Source organism: Antechinus flavipes, chromosome 1, assembly GCF_016432865.1.
Source record: "Antechinus flavipes isolate AdamAnt ecotype Samford, QLD, Australia chromosome 1, AdamAnt_v2, whole genome shotgun sequence".
In the NCBI taxonomy this organism is placed as follows: domain Eukaryota; kingdom Metazoa; phylum Chordata; class Mammalia; order Dasyuromorphia; family Dasyuridae; genus Antechinus; species Antechinus flavipes.
The window spans coordinates 94,442,851-94,459,666 of NC_067398.1; the positions used below are offsets into that span (position 1 = coordinate 94,442,851).

At 36.2% G+C, this 16,816-nt stretch overlaps 1 protein-coding gene across 1 annotated transcript in view; it reads right to left on the reverse strand.

Moving 5' to 3' along the window:
• ADAMTSL1 (ADAMTS like 1) overlaps positions 1-16,816 on the reverse strand; it is a 386,862-nt gene that overhangs the window by 61,819 nt on the left and 308,227 nt on the right. Inside the window, exon 20 of the mRNA XM_051987060.1 lies at positions 6,423-6,550. Coding sequence (XP_051843020.1) covers positions 6,423-6,550 — 128 coding nt within the window. The remainder of the gene's footprint in view (positions 1-6,422; positions 6,551-16,816) is intronic.

The window sequence follows — 16,816 nt, forward strand, 5'->3', positions numbered from 1 at the left end:
CAAGGTTTTGCAAAGATTAATGTTGAAAAATTATCCATGCATATGTTTTGAAAATAAAAAGCTTTAATAAAAAATAAAAATAAAACCCCCAAAACAAATACTTAGCATACAAAGATGTCTCAGGGCTTATTAAAATGGGTACAATTTAGTTTGATTTATAAAAAAATGAATTCTTCCAGAGGGCTGTGCTGTTTTATTTGGCATTTTCCCTCTCTCTTCTCTAACAAAATATCTGTTCTTTGTATATTCTACATTATAGTAGACCACAAGATTGTCATGTCCAATTCAGAAGCTGATGGTCTTACTATCTGTCATTTTAGAACAAATCACTTATATCAGCAATATAAATTACTGGGTTCCTTCATGAACATTCTGTATTTACTGGGCATTTGTACCTACCAATGAAAACTTGAACAATATCCTAAGACCTCTGGTGACTAGTAAGATAATAAAACATTATCACGGGCAGCGAGGACCAGCTAATTGTGTAATCTTTTTTGTTATATGATTCAACAATTTGAGACTGTAATTTTGTCTATTTGGATATTCATCCCACCAATAAGGATTGCATCTCTTTGACTTAGTAAACGTGAATAGCATTCTAGAGAAATTGTTGCCAAAAGATTGTCTTATGGCCTAGCTAGTGATAAGTCTCTCCAGGTGTTAGCTGGGCTGGTCCAAAGACAACAGCTGTCCAATCCAACTAATAGCTCCTTTCTCAAAGTCCTTCCAGACTGGTGGGACCTGGAAGAGCTTGTACTACTTTGCAGTCATATCTTTAAAAGACAAGGGTCACCTCCATGTTAAATGATTATCCCATAACTCTGGAAAAATGTATAACTTTGGGAAACCAATATGGATTCAATCAAATCAGAACTTTTATTTTCCCATAGAAACCTGAGCAAATTCTCACCTTCATAACTGCTGAGACAGTTCCCTCAGAATAGAATTCTCAACTATTAAAATCATCATCTGGTTCACTCACAAGCTAACTGAAACAACTGAGGAATAACTTTAGAAATAACCACTAGAGTGAAAGACTCAACAAGATTTTGTATACTTTATTGGAGTTACTAAATCAAAAGGGAAAAGGATTCTGGAAGAATTATTTTTCCAATGAGGCTTCTGAGATTTTATTTCTTTAGGAAATACTATATATGTTGACCATTAAACCTATAAAAAGCAGAAAAAACCTTATGTCCCAGAAGGAGATATTTTCCTGTCTTTCTCCTCATTTGAAAAATTAATGTAAATAGGACCATGCTCTCTTCTTTCAATGGGAGCTATGTCTTTCCCTAAGCCCCTGTCTTCTTTCTATTTTCCACTGGTGATATTTGTGAAATGTCAGGAGTTACAGTATCTCTTTTATGATATTTTAAAATCAGTGACAACCTCAAACTTCTCCCTTATGGTTATGACCTCACTGATGGTCTACACCTGGATAGCTGCTCATCTGCATTGGTAAGTGGAGCTAAGCCATTGATCCAGACTGAAGCAATTTACTGGGTAACTACTGCTTTCCTTCAAATCCTGCCCACACCAATCAGTTCCTGAACTTTCCTAAGCAACTTGGCTGAAAACTTAATCTGCCTAGTTAAGGGGACTCTTAAAAGTTGTATTTTCAGCTTCATGTGTGCACACTGGAAAGTTTTCACTTAGTTTATTTATGTTATAATATAAACTATGGGTTCATATTTCAAAAAGATACGGAGTAGAGATGGGTAAAATTTCAGTACGAGTCTTCTATACTCCTGGGAGAGAAATGACCTGGTAGATAAACTTGTTGTCCAAATGCCAGGTAAATTACGGATTAGAGAGGAAGTAGGTAGACATAAACTGAATTCTATTGGGTCTTTGGCTGTGTGTAATGTATGGTATAGTGAGCTTCCCTGGCCAGTCTATTTCAGGTTTGTTATCAGACCACATTCTGAACAACTCAAATTCTTGGGAGGCATATTGAATAAATCGAAAAGACCCTAAGGTGGGTAAGTTAATTATGGAAATGTTCTGATGTGTTCGTTCAGATTTTAAAGGTTTCAGATTGAACTAGGATTCCTTTGAACTTTTCTGAATAAATTGGAATCCACAGGGGACCTAGGTCTGGACTTTAAGCATATTCTCTGAAATAAAAGTAAACTATACAACTTACAGCCCTGAATACTGTTTGGGGCCTTAAGGTAACTAGGCACTCTCATTTCTTTTATTTCCTTTTTGAAACTGATGTTAATATGACTAATTAAAGTTATAACAATCTATATTGAAAAAATCTATACATACCAATATCTATAATACCATATCAGTTATTCTTTCTTTTAGTGTCTTTTTCTTTTTTTCCCCTCTTTGCCAAAATGGACATTTATTTAGGAGAAGAGCTTACAGACAAAAAGAAGAGGTGAAATAGGGAAAGTGGTAAATTTGAAACAGATTTGGGAGAGCAATAGGGTTACCAAGGAAAAGAGTTTGGAAGAATTCATTAAAGAGATATGCCATGAGGCTTGTGCATGCCATTGACTGGCAAATTAAATCCATAGAAGTTTAGTAGACTAATCAGAGTTAGCTATAGTAAGGAGAAAGATGTCATTAAAGGGAAGCTGTTTTGAGGAGGGAGGAAGGGAGAAGGAGAAGGAGAAGCAGAGGGAAAGGGAGAAGTAGAGAAAGAGAGAGGGAGGAAGAGAGAGAAAGAGGCAGGGAGAGAGAAAGAGAGAAGGGAGGAGGGATGAAAGGAGAGGGAGGGGGATAGAGAAGAAAGGAAAGGAGGGGGAAAAGAGGGAGGGGAAAAAGAGGGAGGGGGAAAAGAGGGAGGGGGAAAAGAGGGAGGGGGAAAAGAGGGAGGGGGAAAAGAAGGAGGGGGAAAAGAGGGAGGGGGAAAAGAGGGAGGGGGAAAAGAGGGAGGGGGAAAAGAGGGAGGGGGAAAAGAGGGAGGGGGAAAAGAGGGAGGGGGAAAAGAGGGAGGGGGAAAAGAGGGAGGGGGAAGGAGGGGAAAAGAGAGGGAGGGAAGATTATTAAGGAAGTTTTTGCCCCACATCAGAGCTAATTTTTTCTCTTTACAATTTTTTTGCATTGCTCCTAGTTCTGGCCTCTAGGGATAAGCAGTATACGTTTAACCTGTCTTCTAGGTCTAATCTGTCCCTCAGATATTTGAAAATAACTTTTGTGGACTCCTCTCTATGTCTTCTGTGGCATAAATATCCTCAGTTCCATCATGATTCCTATGACATGGATCAATGCTCTTCATCATTCTAGCTGTGTTATTTTGGATACTATCCAGTTTATCCATGTCCTTTCTGAAATGTACCAAAGTACTCTAGTACTGAAGACTATACTCCAGATAATGTCTAACTGAGCAAGAATGTAGTGACACTGTCATTTTCCTATCCCTAAATGTCATGTCTCTCAATGAAACCTAAGATTCTGTGAATCTTTCTTGGATGCCATCCAACATCAATATTGCACTTGTAATACATTAAAACTTTCATTTTTCCCTGGACAAATCCTTTTCTAATCATTTGTACTTTGGAATAATCATCTTCCTCACCTTGTACTTTGAAATTTATTTTTTGTGAATCAGTGTAAAGACTCCATTCTTAAGAAGCTTACAAATATAATAGAGAGGAAAAGAAAGCAACCAATTAATCAACAAGCATTTTAAGCATCTACGATGTAGAAGGCACTGTGCTAGGTGCTGGGATATGAAGACAATGAACTTTCATAAATGGTGTGATCTTCACTTCTGAAATCCAAGTAGCCAAGAAATTCTTTGTTTTAGTTTCTCGAATGAAAACCTGACATGTAGTTTGGGCTATGATCTTATAAACTAACAACTTCTCCCATTCAAAAACTGATTTTATATCCCTAAGAAGTTGGAAGTATTACTCTGGGGTGTCATTTGTAGTTTTTGTGAAAACATCCTATTGCTTAGATTCTTTATATGACTCGCCAGGATGTGCTCTGACTTATTTGTCTCTCCTCTGTAGCTTTTAAACTGCTTATGTCCTCCAACAAGTTTTCTTCAAAGAGCTAAAGATCAGCCTGACGCTACCATTTGCTTGCTTTATTCTAGATTAGGTTTCCAATAATTGTGTTAAATCCTGGTAAACAAAGGATATTTAGTCTGCTGTGGAGCTGACCCATAGCTGGATAAACATAAATAAGAAAGTTAATCCTCAAGGAGCCATTATTTGCAAGTAATTGGAAGAATGTCAACAGTGTCTTTGCCTTTTAACAGGTAAGGGGAAGAATCACGTAACCAGAACGGAAGAGAGCATCTGGATCTAGTATAGAGAGATGAATAAAGATTGCTAACTGGAAGAAATTAAGGGAAAGGCAAATCTTATATCCACAAAAATGCATTAAAAATCTGACATTAATCTACCCTGGGGCTTCACTGCTCAGCTCTATGATCACTGAACTCCATGATCTTGATGAAGCCAGCAGCTAAATTTCCATTCCTCATACAGCAATGAAATTGCCAGCGTAGAAATTCTGATATTAAGCAGATATAAGGCAAGAAGATGTGATTGTTTGAACATGTGGTAGCATAGTGTGGGCAAAAGAAAACTGGGGAAATATTTTCCCTTTTTTTTTTTTTTTTTTTTTAAAACAAACAATGCTAGACTGAGAGTCAGAGACACTGAGTTCAAATTATGACTGGCATTTACTTACTACTTATGTGACCTGGAGCAGAGGATTATAATAGAGGGAACATTGACTTGGGAACCCCAGGAGATAACAATAATAAAAGTCTCAACCAACTCATGTTTATATAACACTTTAGCATTTTCAAAACACTTTCCCAGCACCTCAGATAGGTAATGTATTATTATCTCCATTTTACAGAGGTGAAAACAATTATTTGTCCAAGGTCATAAGGTAGTAACTGTCAGAGCTAGAGTATCTATCCGGCTCTCTTCCTAACTCTGGGTCCCTGCTCATTAGACTATTTCTCTACAGTGTGTTAAGTTTTAATTCAACCAGGGAGAATTTAATCATCCATAAAATGAGCATTAGATGATCTCTGAGATTTCTCCCCATATTTCCATCATTACTGACATAAAGTTGAAGACATTTCCTGGACTATACTCTTCTCCACCTGGATCATCTTTCAGAAGTCCAGACTTGACACAATCCAAACAGAACTTTCCATTTAACCCTTAAGCTCTGCCTCTCATTCTAACTTGCTTATTTCTGGTGATTATACTATTACCACTCAGTTACTCAGGCTCAAAAATTTAGTCATCTCTGACTCTTCCCTGTCCCTTACTTCTAACACTAATGACTTATCAAGTCCATCCCAACAGCTTTCCCATCTATTTTCTTGCCCACTTCTAGTGCTATCACCCTAGCTTAGGCCTTTGTCACATGTCACACAGAGTATAACAACCTTCCAATTGGTTATTTTGTTCCTCCTCCTCTCCAACTTTCACAAAGCTACCAGATAACCTTCTTGAGCATGTCGCTCCCCTCCTTGAACATTTCAGGTGATTCCTCTTGATCAGTGGTTCTCAAAGTGTGGTGCAGTGAATCCTGGAGGTTCTCTGAAATCCTTTCAGAGGGTCTACAAATTCAAAATTAGGTTTTTTTTCTATTTATGATAAATATCTATTATGTAACCATATAAACAAAAACTCTTTGGACATAATCTCAATAGTTGTTAATACCGTAAAGATACTAAGAAAAAGAGTTTGAGATCCACTGCTCTTGGTCATAGGATTAATATGTAAACTTTGAGGGTGGCCACAAGGCTTTTACAGCCTCATTTCACAATACCCTCCCTTAACAGTCTATATCCCCAAAAGTAGGTCTTCCCCAGTCTCATCCTATACTTTTGACTTCCCATATTGGGAACAAACTTCCTCAATATCTCTGTTACTTGATTTTTTCCAACAAGAATTAGCTTAAATATCAATTGATCCATGAAGCCTTCCCTGAGTTTCTAAGTGAAAATTGATCTATTGCATCTCCAATTTTCTTAGATTTCTGAAAAACTCTTCTTGTCTCTACCACAATTTACATCTAATTTTTTTTTTAATACATGCCACATCATCCTAATGAAACTGTAAGCTCCTTAACGCAAAGGATTGTGTTTTTTCACTTCTGCATGCTCAGTGCAAAATAGAATATATAGTAGATGCTTAATAAATTTGTTGAATTTAGTTGTTTCATACCATTAGAAATGTATGCCTATAAATTCAAGACTAAAGTAAAAGAGCCAGTGGTCTGCCAATATGATAATAGCAAGAATTTAAAATTTAAAAAAATTATTAAAATAGAAAAAATAATACATTTTGCTTGGCAACTATGAGACAGTGAGAGAGAGAAAGAGGAAGGGAGGGAGGGAGATATAATGAGGGTGTGGAGGGTGATGTCCTCATCTACTAGACTTTTCCATGCTTGGTATATGTTGACAAAGATTTTTCTGTTACCTGCTAAAGTGACAGCAATGGAGACAGAGTCGGATCCCAGGGCGTTCGTGGCATTGCAAGTGTAGAAACCCACGTCAGCTTCAACAGGTGCTAGGATCTGTAAGGAATCATCTGGTTGCAGAAGAATTCTGGAAGCAATAGAAAAAAAAATGCAGTTCTGGTCAGGTCTCTGGTTTCCTCTTCTGATATTCTTGGCTATAGTAAGCCAATTTTAATAACAGAGACAGACCCATCTTGTTGAAATGGGGAAACCAAGGATTTCTTACACTTTGGCAATTGTAATTATGGTTGGGCCCTAAAAAATACACAGGGCCCTTGTGTGCCTTTGCAGTTTGATGATTAACTCAGTAAGAGTTCATTATTAATCATGATTCAGCACGTAGTACATACCCCATTGGGGTACAAATAAATCTAAAAATTCAGAAAAATTTACTGACTTAGTCTCACTGGGACACTCAACAGTACAGGGGAAAGACTATTGATTCTACAGTCAAGGGATATATATTCAAATATTGTCTCTGATGTCTACTATCTGTGAGACTAGCAAAAATCACAATCTCATTTTAGATAAAGTTTTTTTCATCTATAAAATGAGGGGGTTAGGCTAAAAAGCCTTGTAGAGAGAATTTCTCTAAATCTATGGACCTATGCTCTGTATCTATATGCCTGTAAACTGCTTTGAACTGGATTGGAATGGATTAATTGATCTTTGAGGATTTAGCTCTAGAATTGTGATTCTAAATTTGGAAACATATAGATAAACAATTCTACAGGTCCATTTACTACAGCTTCAGCATTCACAAAGTTTATGACTATCTATTCATCTCTTCTGTTCAAATGATGGCATTCCTAGCAGTCACTTGCTATAACTTCAAGAAATGAAATATCAACCAAGCAAATTGCCCTATTAAGTACTTTTTGATGATAATGATTATGACTTTTATGTAACCCTTAACACAAATGGAGAGGAGAGAATGAGACAAGAGAGAAACAGAGAGATTGAGAAATCTACATGAGTTGATTTTACAAAAAAAAAAAAAAGCACATCTCTGATTCAGTTAATTTAATGCTGCCTAACTTAACAAAAAGGAGAGTATAGAAAACCAACTTTGTAGAAGCTGTTAAATGTTCTGTTAAAAGAATGAGAGTTGGGAACTCTATGAGGAAAGTTAATACCTCTTTTGGCTGACTAGTCCAAGATGAAGGAGAAATTATAACTCTGAACTAAGATGAAGTAAATACTTTTATGTTAATTTTTTGTAAGTTTGATTTATTTTATATTTCTTACTCATTTAGTACTATTTTTTATGCTTATACTTTAAAAGCAACTCTCTTAGGGTCTGTTTTGTGACTTCTAAATCTATATAAGGATTGTGTATTCTTGACATTTTCAGATTGCTTGGTTATTGTTATTGAATTCCTAATTGGCAACTTCTTTTAGAACTTTTGAAAGATTAAAACTCTTTGCAAAGATTTCCGATGGATTACAATGCAAATTATGGATTATATTTATTACACATGGGAAGGTTTGAAGGGGCTGAAATAGATGATGTCTAAGATCTCTTCCAGCTCTAAAGACTTGATCCTACATGAAGGGGGAAAAAGCCCTAGAACTTGTCACTGTTCAAAAGAAATAGACCTAAATATTATTAATATTTGTATTTCAGTTATATAATTTGTGGTATAGATAGAACTTGAATTAATCATGTCATGGAATCTTGGCACTGGAAGGAACCTTATTTAATCCAAGTAACACATAATAACTAAGGGGGGATTCCCTCTACAACATTTTCACTTTTGCCTCCACTTAGAGAACATCAGTGATAAGAAATATATTTTAAGGAAGCCTTTTCTGTGTTTGAAGACCCTAAATTATTAGCAAGTGGTGATTTTTTTCCGCAGGTGACCACAGAGTAGGAAGACTTCTGATCCATATTGGCTGCATAATATTGAGCAAATCACATAAACTATTTTGCTAGGGCACTTAACGACTATACATTTCAGGGAAGGTGCCAGCCTGCATTGGTAGAAGGAACTTTTTCATTGGAGTCCTCCATATGAAAGAAATCATAGGGTCTAATCCCTAACCTTATCTCTATTATTAATATTTGATGACTTCTAATCTTTTTGATGATTTAGAGAATACAAAGAATTATCATATTAGAACAAAGTCAGAAAGCCAGACAAGATATCGTTAGTTATTTTATAGCTAAGAAAACTGAGCTCTAGAGAATTAAAGTGATTTGCCTTTGCCATATACCTAATAACAATAATACTAATAATTTATGCATATATGATTGTACATATAAAATTAATATAGAAATTATTATAATTTATTACATTTACAGAGCACTTTCCTTACAATACTATGCAATAGGTAGCATAGATACTGTTGAGTATCTACCCCATTTACAGGTGAGTCAAAGAAGTTTCAGAGGGATTACATGACTTGCTCGTGGTCATACTACTTGGTGCCATCAGGGATATCATTCAAACCATATATCCTAAATTAGAAGTCTGCCAGTATTTTTCCACTAATGTTTCTCTGGCAAAATCAGAATAGGAACCCAGGATCCTTGGCTGTGGGTCCAGTGCTTTACATCAGGAAAGGGGCTCCTTTTAGGACCATCAGAGATTAGACTCTTTTATCATTGTTCCTTGTAACTAACAGCCATATAAAAGCCTCATCTCCATTCGATTGCCAAATCTGTCAATCTCTCTCCTCTGCATCACCTTTCCCATCCATTTCCTCCTCTTTTTTCCAATCCTATACTGCACAGGTCTTCCTCACCTTTTCATCTTATGTTCCTCTTTCAATGATTAGTTTAGGTACTTCTTCCCATAGCTTTTTGTGATACCGTTGTTGATATTAATTTATTCTCAAATTATGTTGTACTGATTAATCTATTTATGTTTTACTCCCTAATAGAATGTAATCTCCTTGAAAATAAAGCACTTTTTTCATTTTTTTCCTTTATATTCTCAGAATCTGGTCTAGTGAATACAATAGACACTTAATAGTTATTTAATTGAATTAAAATATGTATCTATGTGCTTTAGTATTCTCCCTGTTTAAATTTATTTTCCCCTACATCTATTTAAGTATATGACTTGGTGAGTAGATAGGTGACATAGCAGTTAGAGCACCGGACCTGATGGGAGAAAGATCTGATGAGTCACTTAACCCTGTTTGCCTCAGTTTCCTCATCTGTAAAATGAGCTGAAGAAGGAAATGGCAAACTACTCCAGTATCTTTGCCAGGGAAACTCCAAATGGGGCCACAAAATGTCAGACATGACTGCAAAATGATTGAATGATAGCAGCAAAAATATAGGAAATGTTATCTTCAAAGGAAAAGAGGGTAGCAAATTATTTGTTCACACCGGGACCTAATAGAATAGTGAAAGGCACTGGAATAGAGTTTACAGTGAAAATCACAACTCTGGAGACTTCTAGTTGGAGTTTTCCTGAGTGTTCACACTCTGGGATTTTTTAGAAACAAAAAAAGCAAAAAGGGAGCTGAAGTTAATGCTTACTTCATTCTCTTAGTATTATCTGGGGGAGATAAAGGTCTGGAACAAGATTTTCTACCTATTTTTGGTCATTTATGTTACATTAATATAGTTCCTACAAGGGAGGGCTTTAATTTATTGTTTGCTCAACCCTCTCAGTTGATATTTTGGTTATAAATTTGATATATTTCTCTTTCAGATACATAGAAAGACTATTATGCTTTCCAAGCAAAACCAGGATTTTGTGATGAAATTTATGAAATCAGAGAAAAAGGGGAATACAAGATGGGGTGAAGGATGGGATCAAGATTCTGAGGAGTCTGTCAAAGGGCAAAGCAAATAATAACCTGTGAATATTTCATTATGTTTGTTTCACTTTAATACAAGGGACTAAAGTTTGTATTAAATGGGATATTTCTTTGGAAGTATATTCAACCAGAAAATAAAGCAGGTTAACACTAACATGACTCATGCCTAACATCACAGGACTCTAGCTTTTTTCATTCAATATTCCCAATACATTTATCATATGTCTGATATGCTAGATGCTGGGAAGGAGACAGATACTAACTCTAGAAAAGACATGAGTATATTCTCTGTGACAACTTGAGTCTTTAAGGATCCAAGCATTAAGAGGGTGAAAGAATGCAGATCATTTCTTTAGTCCACACAAATATCATTCTTCCCCAAGTAAGATATGTGGAGAGAGACAGGACAAGATCTCAAAAAGCTCCTGGGGACATATGCAGGTCAAGGCTTGTGATCTGAGGCAACTGGTGATGTTTGGGAGTCAGGAAGATCTGAATTCAAACTGGCCTTAGATATTTACTAGCCATGTGACCCAGGGAAAACTACTTAATTACAACCTAAGTTTTCTCATCTAAAAAATGGGTATAAAGTAGCACCTACTTAACAGTTACTTGTAAAGTGCTTAGCACAGTGACTGGCATATAGTAGATGCCATACAAATGCTAGATTATGATAATAATAATGATAATAGTTATTATTAATATCCTCCCTGACATAGATAGATAATTCATCTAAGTTATGATATCAGAAAAACTCTGGATGCAATGAAGAGTTAAGTGACTTGTCCAGGGTCACAAAGTTGGTGTATATGAGGAGAGGTCTTGAATATGGATCTTCCTGACTCCAAAGATAACCCTTTCACCATATTACTCCATTGCTTTTATTTTGTCATATTTCTCTCTGTGATTCTATGAACTATGTCCATGGAGTTTTCTTGGCAAAGATACTGGAATGATTTGCCATTTCCTTCTCTAGTAGATTCCCAATTTATAGCTGATAAATGGAGGCAAACAGGGTAAAATGGCTTGCCCAGTGCTTTATACATCGTGCCACCGGGATGCCCCATGTTGTCTCTATAAAGAGACAGCTAGACTGCAGAGTAGATAGAGTCAGGAAGACTTAAATTCAAATTCACCTTTAGATACTAGTTCTGTGAGCTCAAGCAAATTACTTCACTTCTATTTTCTACAACTGTAAAATGGGGATAACAGTATCATTTACTTCTTAGGGTTGTTCTGAGAATCAAATAAGAAAATATTTATGAAGTTCTTAGCATTCTATGCTTGATACATAGTAAGAGATTAACATTCCCTTCCTTACTAAATATAATACCCAATACAAAGGAGTATGGACTAAGTAAATGAAAAATGCCCAAAGTGCTAGGAAATAAAGTGAGGAAGAGATCCCATTACTGATCTACTTCTCAGATTTCTTATGGGTTGAGTATTTCTAAAAGACAATATAAATTGTATGTAATATGGATTACTTTTTATTGGGAAAAGGCTGTATTAATAATTCACCTTTTCATGATGTCTTAATTCACTTGCCTCACAACTCTGTCCATTAGGTAGTGCTAGCCTTACAATCCCCACTTTGCAGATGAAGCCACTGAGACATGGAATGATAATAATGGTAAAATTGGCATTTGGATTTCACTCCTAAGCATAGAGCCCTTCAAACTCTATTCCACTGCCTCTCAATTGGCCATTTGAATTGTTAGCAATTCCTTCTCCCATTCCTCAAAAAGTATAGGAATAAGATAAGTATAGGAAGAATAGGAATAGCAAGGTTGCTGTACTTTAAACTGTTTTGCTGTGAATTATCTCCATCTTGCTTTTCCAACCAAAGAATTGGTGCCAGTTATTCTCTGGGAGAACAAAGAAAGTAAAATACCACTATTAATAGACACTAAATAAGCTAACAATCAATGAAACTCTAAAGGAAAGTTAAGGTCCCCACTGAACTCTAGGTCTTAAAAACTATACCAGTGTACTTCCAAGGTGAGAGCTGAACTTGCTGACAGACAGAGTGGCTGTGGTCACCGGAGGGACTGACCACCTGGGGAATGAGGTCATTTTTTTCAGTCTTCATGATTTATGAAAATTGCATCCTGAGGTTCAAAGGTCTTAGTGTGACGTGTTCTCCCTCCCTCTCTTTCTGTCTCTGGCTGGTAATTTCACAACTTTTATGCCTGCATTTTCTATTCCTGGGAACCTGCTGCTCCGTTGGTCTGGGATAGGGGTAAAGGAGGGAGGGAAACAATACACAGACAAGTAGGTACATACAAAATATATACAAAGAGGTAATTTCTCACTGACTTCCCCAATATGAAATCATCTAAACTTCATTTACTCTTTTACAATGAAGAAAATCTCATTAACCCTGAGGCACTCATTCCACATTTGGACAGCACTATTTACTGGCAAATTATTTTTTAGGTTAAACCAAACTGCCAATATTGGCTTAAATAAAAATATTTATTACATTTACTATGCATCCATAAGCATTTATAAAGTACCCACTATGTCTTGAACCTTGTGCTAAGTCCTGACAATATGAAGACAGAAACTAAACTGTCCTATTCGATCTATCAGGTAAGATAACATATGTGTATGTATACAGTGTCAGGAAGATACTGTATAAAAAGTAATTTTAGGAGAAAGGTCAATAACAGGGGATCAGGAAAAGTTTCATATAGATGGTGGAACATAATTTCATTGCTATCACCCAAACCAACTATTGACCAACTAGCATTGTGAGACAGGTGAACACAAGAGCCCTAGGACCACCAGCCCTTCTTCCAGTCCAACCCCCACATCTATCATCCCAGGAAGCAACATCTTTGGGGATACAACATATGAAACATTTCTACACATGTGGTAGCTCTTGCTTCTTCAAAAGCTACAGATAATGGAGATGCTAAAAGTAAAGTCTTGACATGCAATCCTTGGCACAACCAGAAACAGATAAGATTATCAGTAGAAATGACTTTAAAGAAAATGCATTTTGGGTTAGGGTTGGAGGAATATCTGCTTTTTCAGCTTACCCAAGGACTAGAGTTTTTCCATTTAAATCAGAACTAACACAGAATGTAATCTCTTTGAAATGAAGAACAGTCTTGCTTTGCTATTTTAATCCACTGTGGTTTATACAAAATAAATGCTTCTCTCTCTTTCATTCTCTCTCTCTCTCTCTCTCTCTCTCTCTCTCTCTCTCTCTCATATTGAGACTATCAGGATTTGAATTCAGGACTTCCTAACTCCAGTGTCAGTGCTCTGGGCCACATAGCTGTCCCAATAAATGCCTTTTCATTCATCCATGGAGTTTAAATGGCATTATCCTTTTCTAAGGGGGAAAAAAAAAGCATTGCTTTAGCTTCAGCAATTTACAAGAATCCTAATGCCAAAAGGAAAGGTCTTTTCTTAAAAGGTCTGGGCCACCCATTGATGCCTAGTAGGGATGTGTAGAGTTTAGCTTTCTTTGAGTGGCCTTTGGCTTGTGGCAAGGCTTGCAGCTACTTAAGGAAATGCTCAGTCACTAACCAGAACGTTTTGTTTTCAGTCTCTTGGTGCTAGAGGAGGAAAAAGTGCTTTGAGAGGCCCTCCCTCCAGGAGCAAGAATGTTTTTTCTGAAACCAAAAAATGCAGTAGCTCAAAGGCATGCAGGCTGGGGGTTTTTGTGGAGGTTTCTTAGAGCAGATGTTGAGGCTTCTAAAGAGTTTCACATCATCTGTAAGCTTGGGAAACTTGTCTTTAGTTTAACCTTTGCTATTTTTAACACAATTGCCAGACTAAAAGTTACTTAACACCCGATGCTTCAGAACTGTTCCAGGTCTAAGAAAAAGAGACATTTTGGGAATGGGAGAAGGCCATCCAACCCTGCATTATTCACTCTCTTTAATTTGTCTTAATCCTGTCTTCAGGCCTTTTTTTTTTTTTTTTTGCCTCTCTTGGCTCCCTTTGCTCCAAAAATACATCTAGTTAGATCTTGAATTCATTACTACACGTGGCTTCATCAATGGCACTGGTAAATCAATCCTCATTATTGCCCTTTGCCTAAAATAGTTCAGCCTGGCTTTCCTATTTACCTTTCAGAATTTATCTATCATTTGTCCCACTAGCTAGTATTAAAAGTGTTAACCCCTTTATCAAAACCTTCTGTTGTGTTACTGTATGGGGTCTTCTTTGACAGTAAGACATAATGAATGGCTTAAAAATTCTTCTTCAAGATCTTGATGGATTGACCATGGAATAGTGACTTCCAGTGTGTTTTATATGAAGGTTTAGCTCAGCTATTCTTAGTGTATCTACTCTGAAACCCACCTACTAATTTCAGGGATCTCTTCTTTAACCCCTAATCCCTTCATGGTGCCCAGTTCACTTACTGTATTGTCACAGATAATCACAGGATTCATAGCTCAAAGTGATCTTGGAGATCATGTGATCTAACTGCCCCTTTTTACAGTTGAGCAAATTAAGGTTTACCAAGATATAATTACTTGTCCTTTGCCACATGGAATAATTTAAATTCAGGACTCCTGACCCCAAACCTGTACTTTTTCCATTCTTGAGAATAATTCTTTCCCTCCACCTCTCTATCTAAGGAAACTGCTGTTCAGGTGTGGGTTGGACTAATTGACCTCTCAAGTTCCTTCTAATACTGGGATTCCTTGACTCTATAATTTTATATTGTCAACTGTGAAATAAATTTGTCTCCTTTACATATGCTCCTATTGCTGAAAACAAGCCTCACAATTTTGAAGCTGGTGTTCATTTTATCACTAAACTTGGAAATCTTTTTTTATTTGCTTATGACTTTCACATGCAACATCACTGGCAAGTATAGTTAAAAAACTGACCCTCTAGGCATTTCCCATTGAACACTCCCTTCCATCCTGAGAAGTTTCCATGTATGGCCATTTTGTAGCTTGATCTAAAGCCTGTTTTCCATTCATTTTCTTAATTCACCTCCTATTGCATACTGCTTTGAAACTTATCCAAAGCCTCCTTTTAAAGTTTCTATAGGATCTACAGAGGTATTCATATATACTAGAGCAGAAATCCCCTCAAAGATCGCAAACAGTGAAGTATCAAGTTTTCTGCCTGGATCTAGATTGTGATTCTTAATAAAACTTTTCTGTCATATCCTTTAGGAAATCACTTGGGACAAACCTGGAAAGACTTTAATGAACTGCTGTACAATTCAGTGAGTAGAACACAAAGAATATGGCACATAATAACAACGAATATTGTAGAGGAAAACACCCTCAAAGACGTAAGAACTCTGATATAATTACCAACTAAAATTCCAAAGGACTACTGAGGAAAGATATTCCATACCTTTTGAAAGTAAAATGATAAAGTCAAGATTCAAAGTGAATCCATATTTTTAGACTTGAAAAATGGGGAGGATTATTTTACTTGACTATGCATAGATGATACAAAATTTTCTCTCTTTCAATAGAAGGGGGATAGGAGTTGAATGAAGTATAAGTGATAGGGTTATAAAAATGGGGAAAAAGAAAATTATATCATTTCTCCCCCACCCTATGATTTCATAAATATAACTCGATCATCTCAATCAGCGATCTAATGAGAATTTTAACGAGGGCTTTGCTCTATGATGCCAAAACAAAGAAGGAATGGAAAGTACATTTTTCAATTCAATTCAGTAAACATTGTTTAAATGTCTACTCTGTGCCAGGCTCTGAGGGGGGGTGGGAATAAGAAAAAGGACAGTCATTGATCTCAAGGTGCTTACAGTCTAATGGAGAAAGATAACAAGATGAAGAGGTAAGGAAGCCGGGGTACCTGGTATGGGAACATGGTGTTTTAAGGATTTGAAGCCGTGCAGAGCTTTTGATGAAAAATACAGTTATTAGGAATATTGGGAGGAATTTAGGATATTCATTCATTCTTTCAGGAGGTAGAAGCAAATTGTTCTTGGTATCTAGTTAGTAAGAATAAGTGGTTAAAATAAGAAATCTTAGAACCTTCTACTTTGAACTCCCTAATATACATGATTATACTCTTCTCCCTTACATTTTATGCTGAGAAATATGATTTGCCCAAGTTCATAGAACTGATACCATACAAAAATAATTATATAAATCTGTTCCATATTACTAACTTTTGTTAATGTGACATATTAATGATCTTTTTATAATAAAGATGACATAAATAAAAAATTTTAAATTATGCCACTTGTTCTAAGTCCTAAAGGTCGTACATACTAGTTGTGTAAGATATTTCCCTTAATTAATGTGAATCAATAATTTTTCTGCCCCAGTGGGGCATTGAAGGCTTATATGACTTTCTGTGGTCACACAGCTAATACATATTGAAGGCAGACTGTGAACCTGGTCCCTTTGTCTTCAAAGCAGATATCCACTGTACCACTTTCCCTTATCACACATGTAAAAATGATACTTAGGCATTTCCTAATGGTAGAACTCTGAAAACAGTTCAGATTGAATTCACTGTAATTCACAGGTATTTAGTAAATGCTTATATTTATGAAGGAATGGATAATAACCATTAAACCAAGCAAAAGTTTATTATAGTTTTTTTTTTT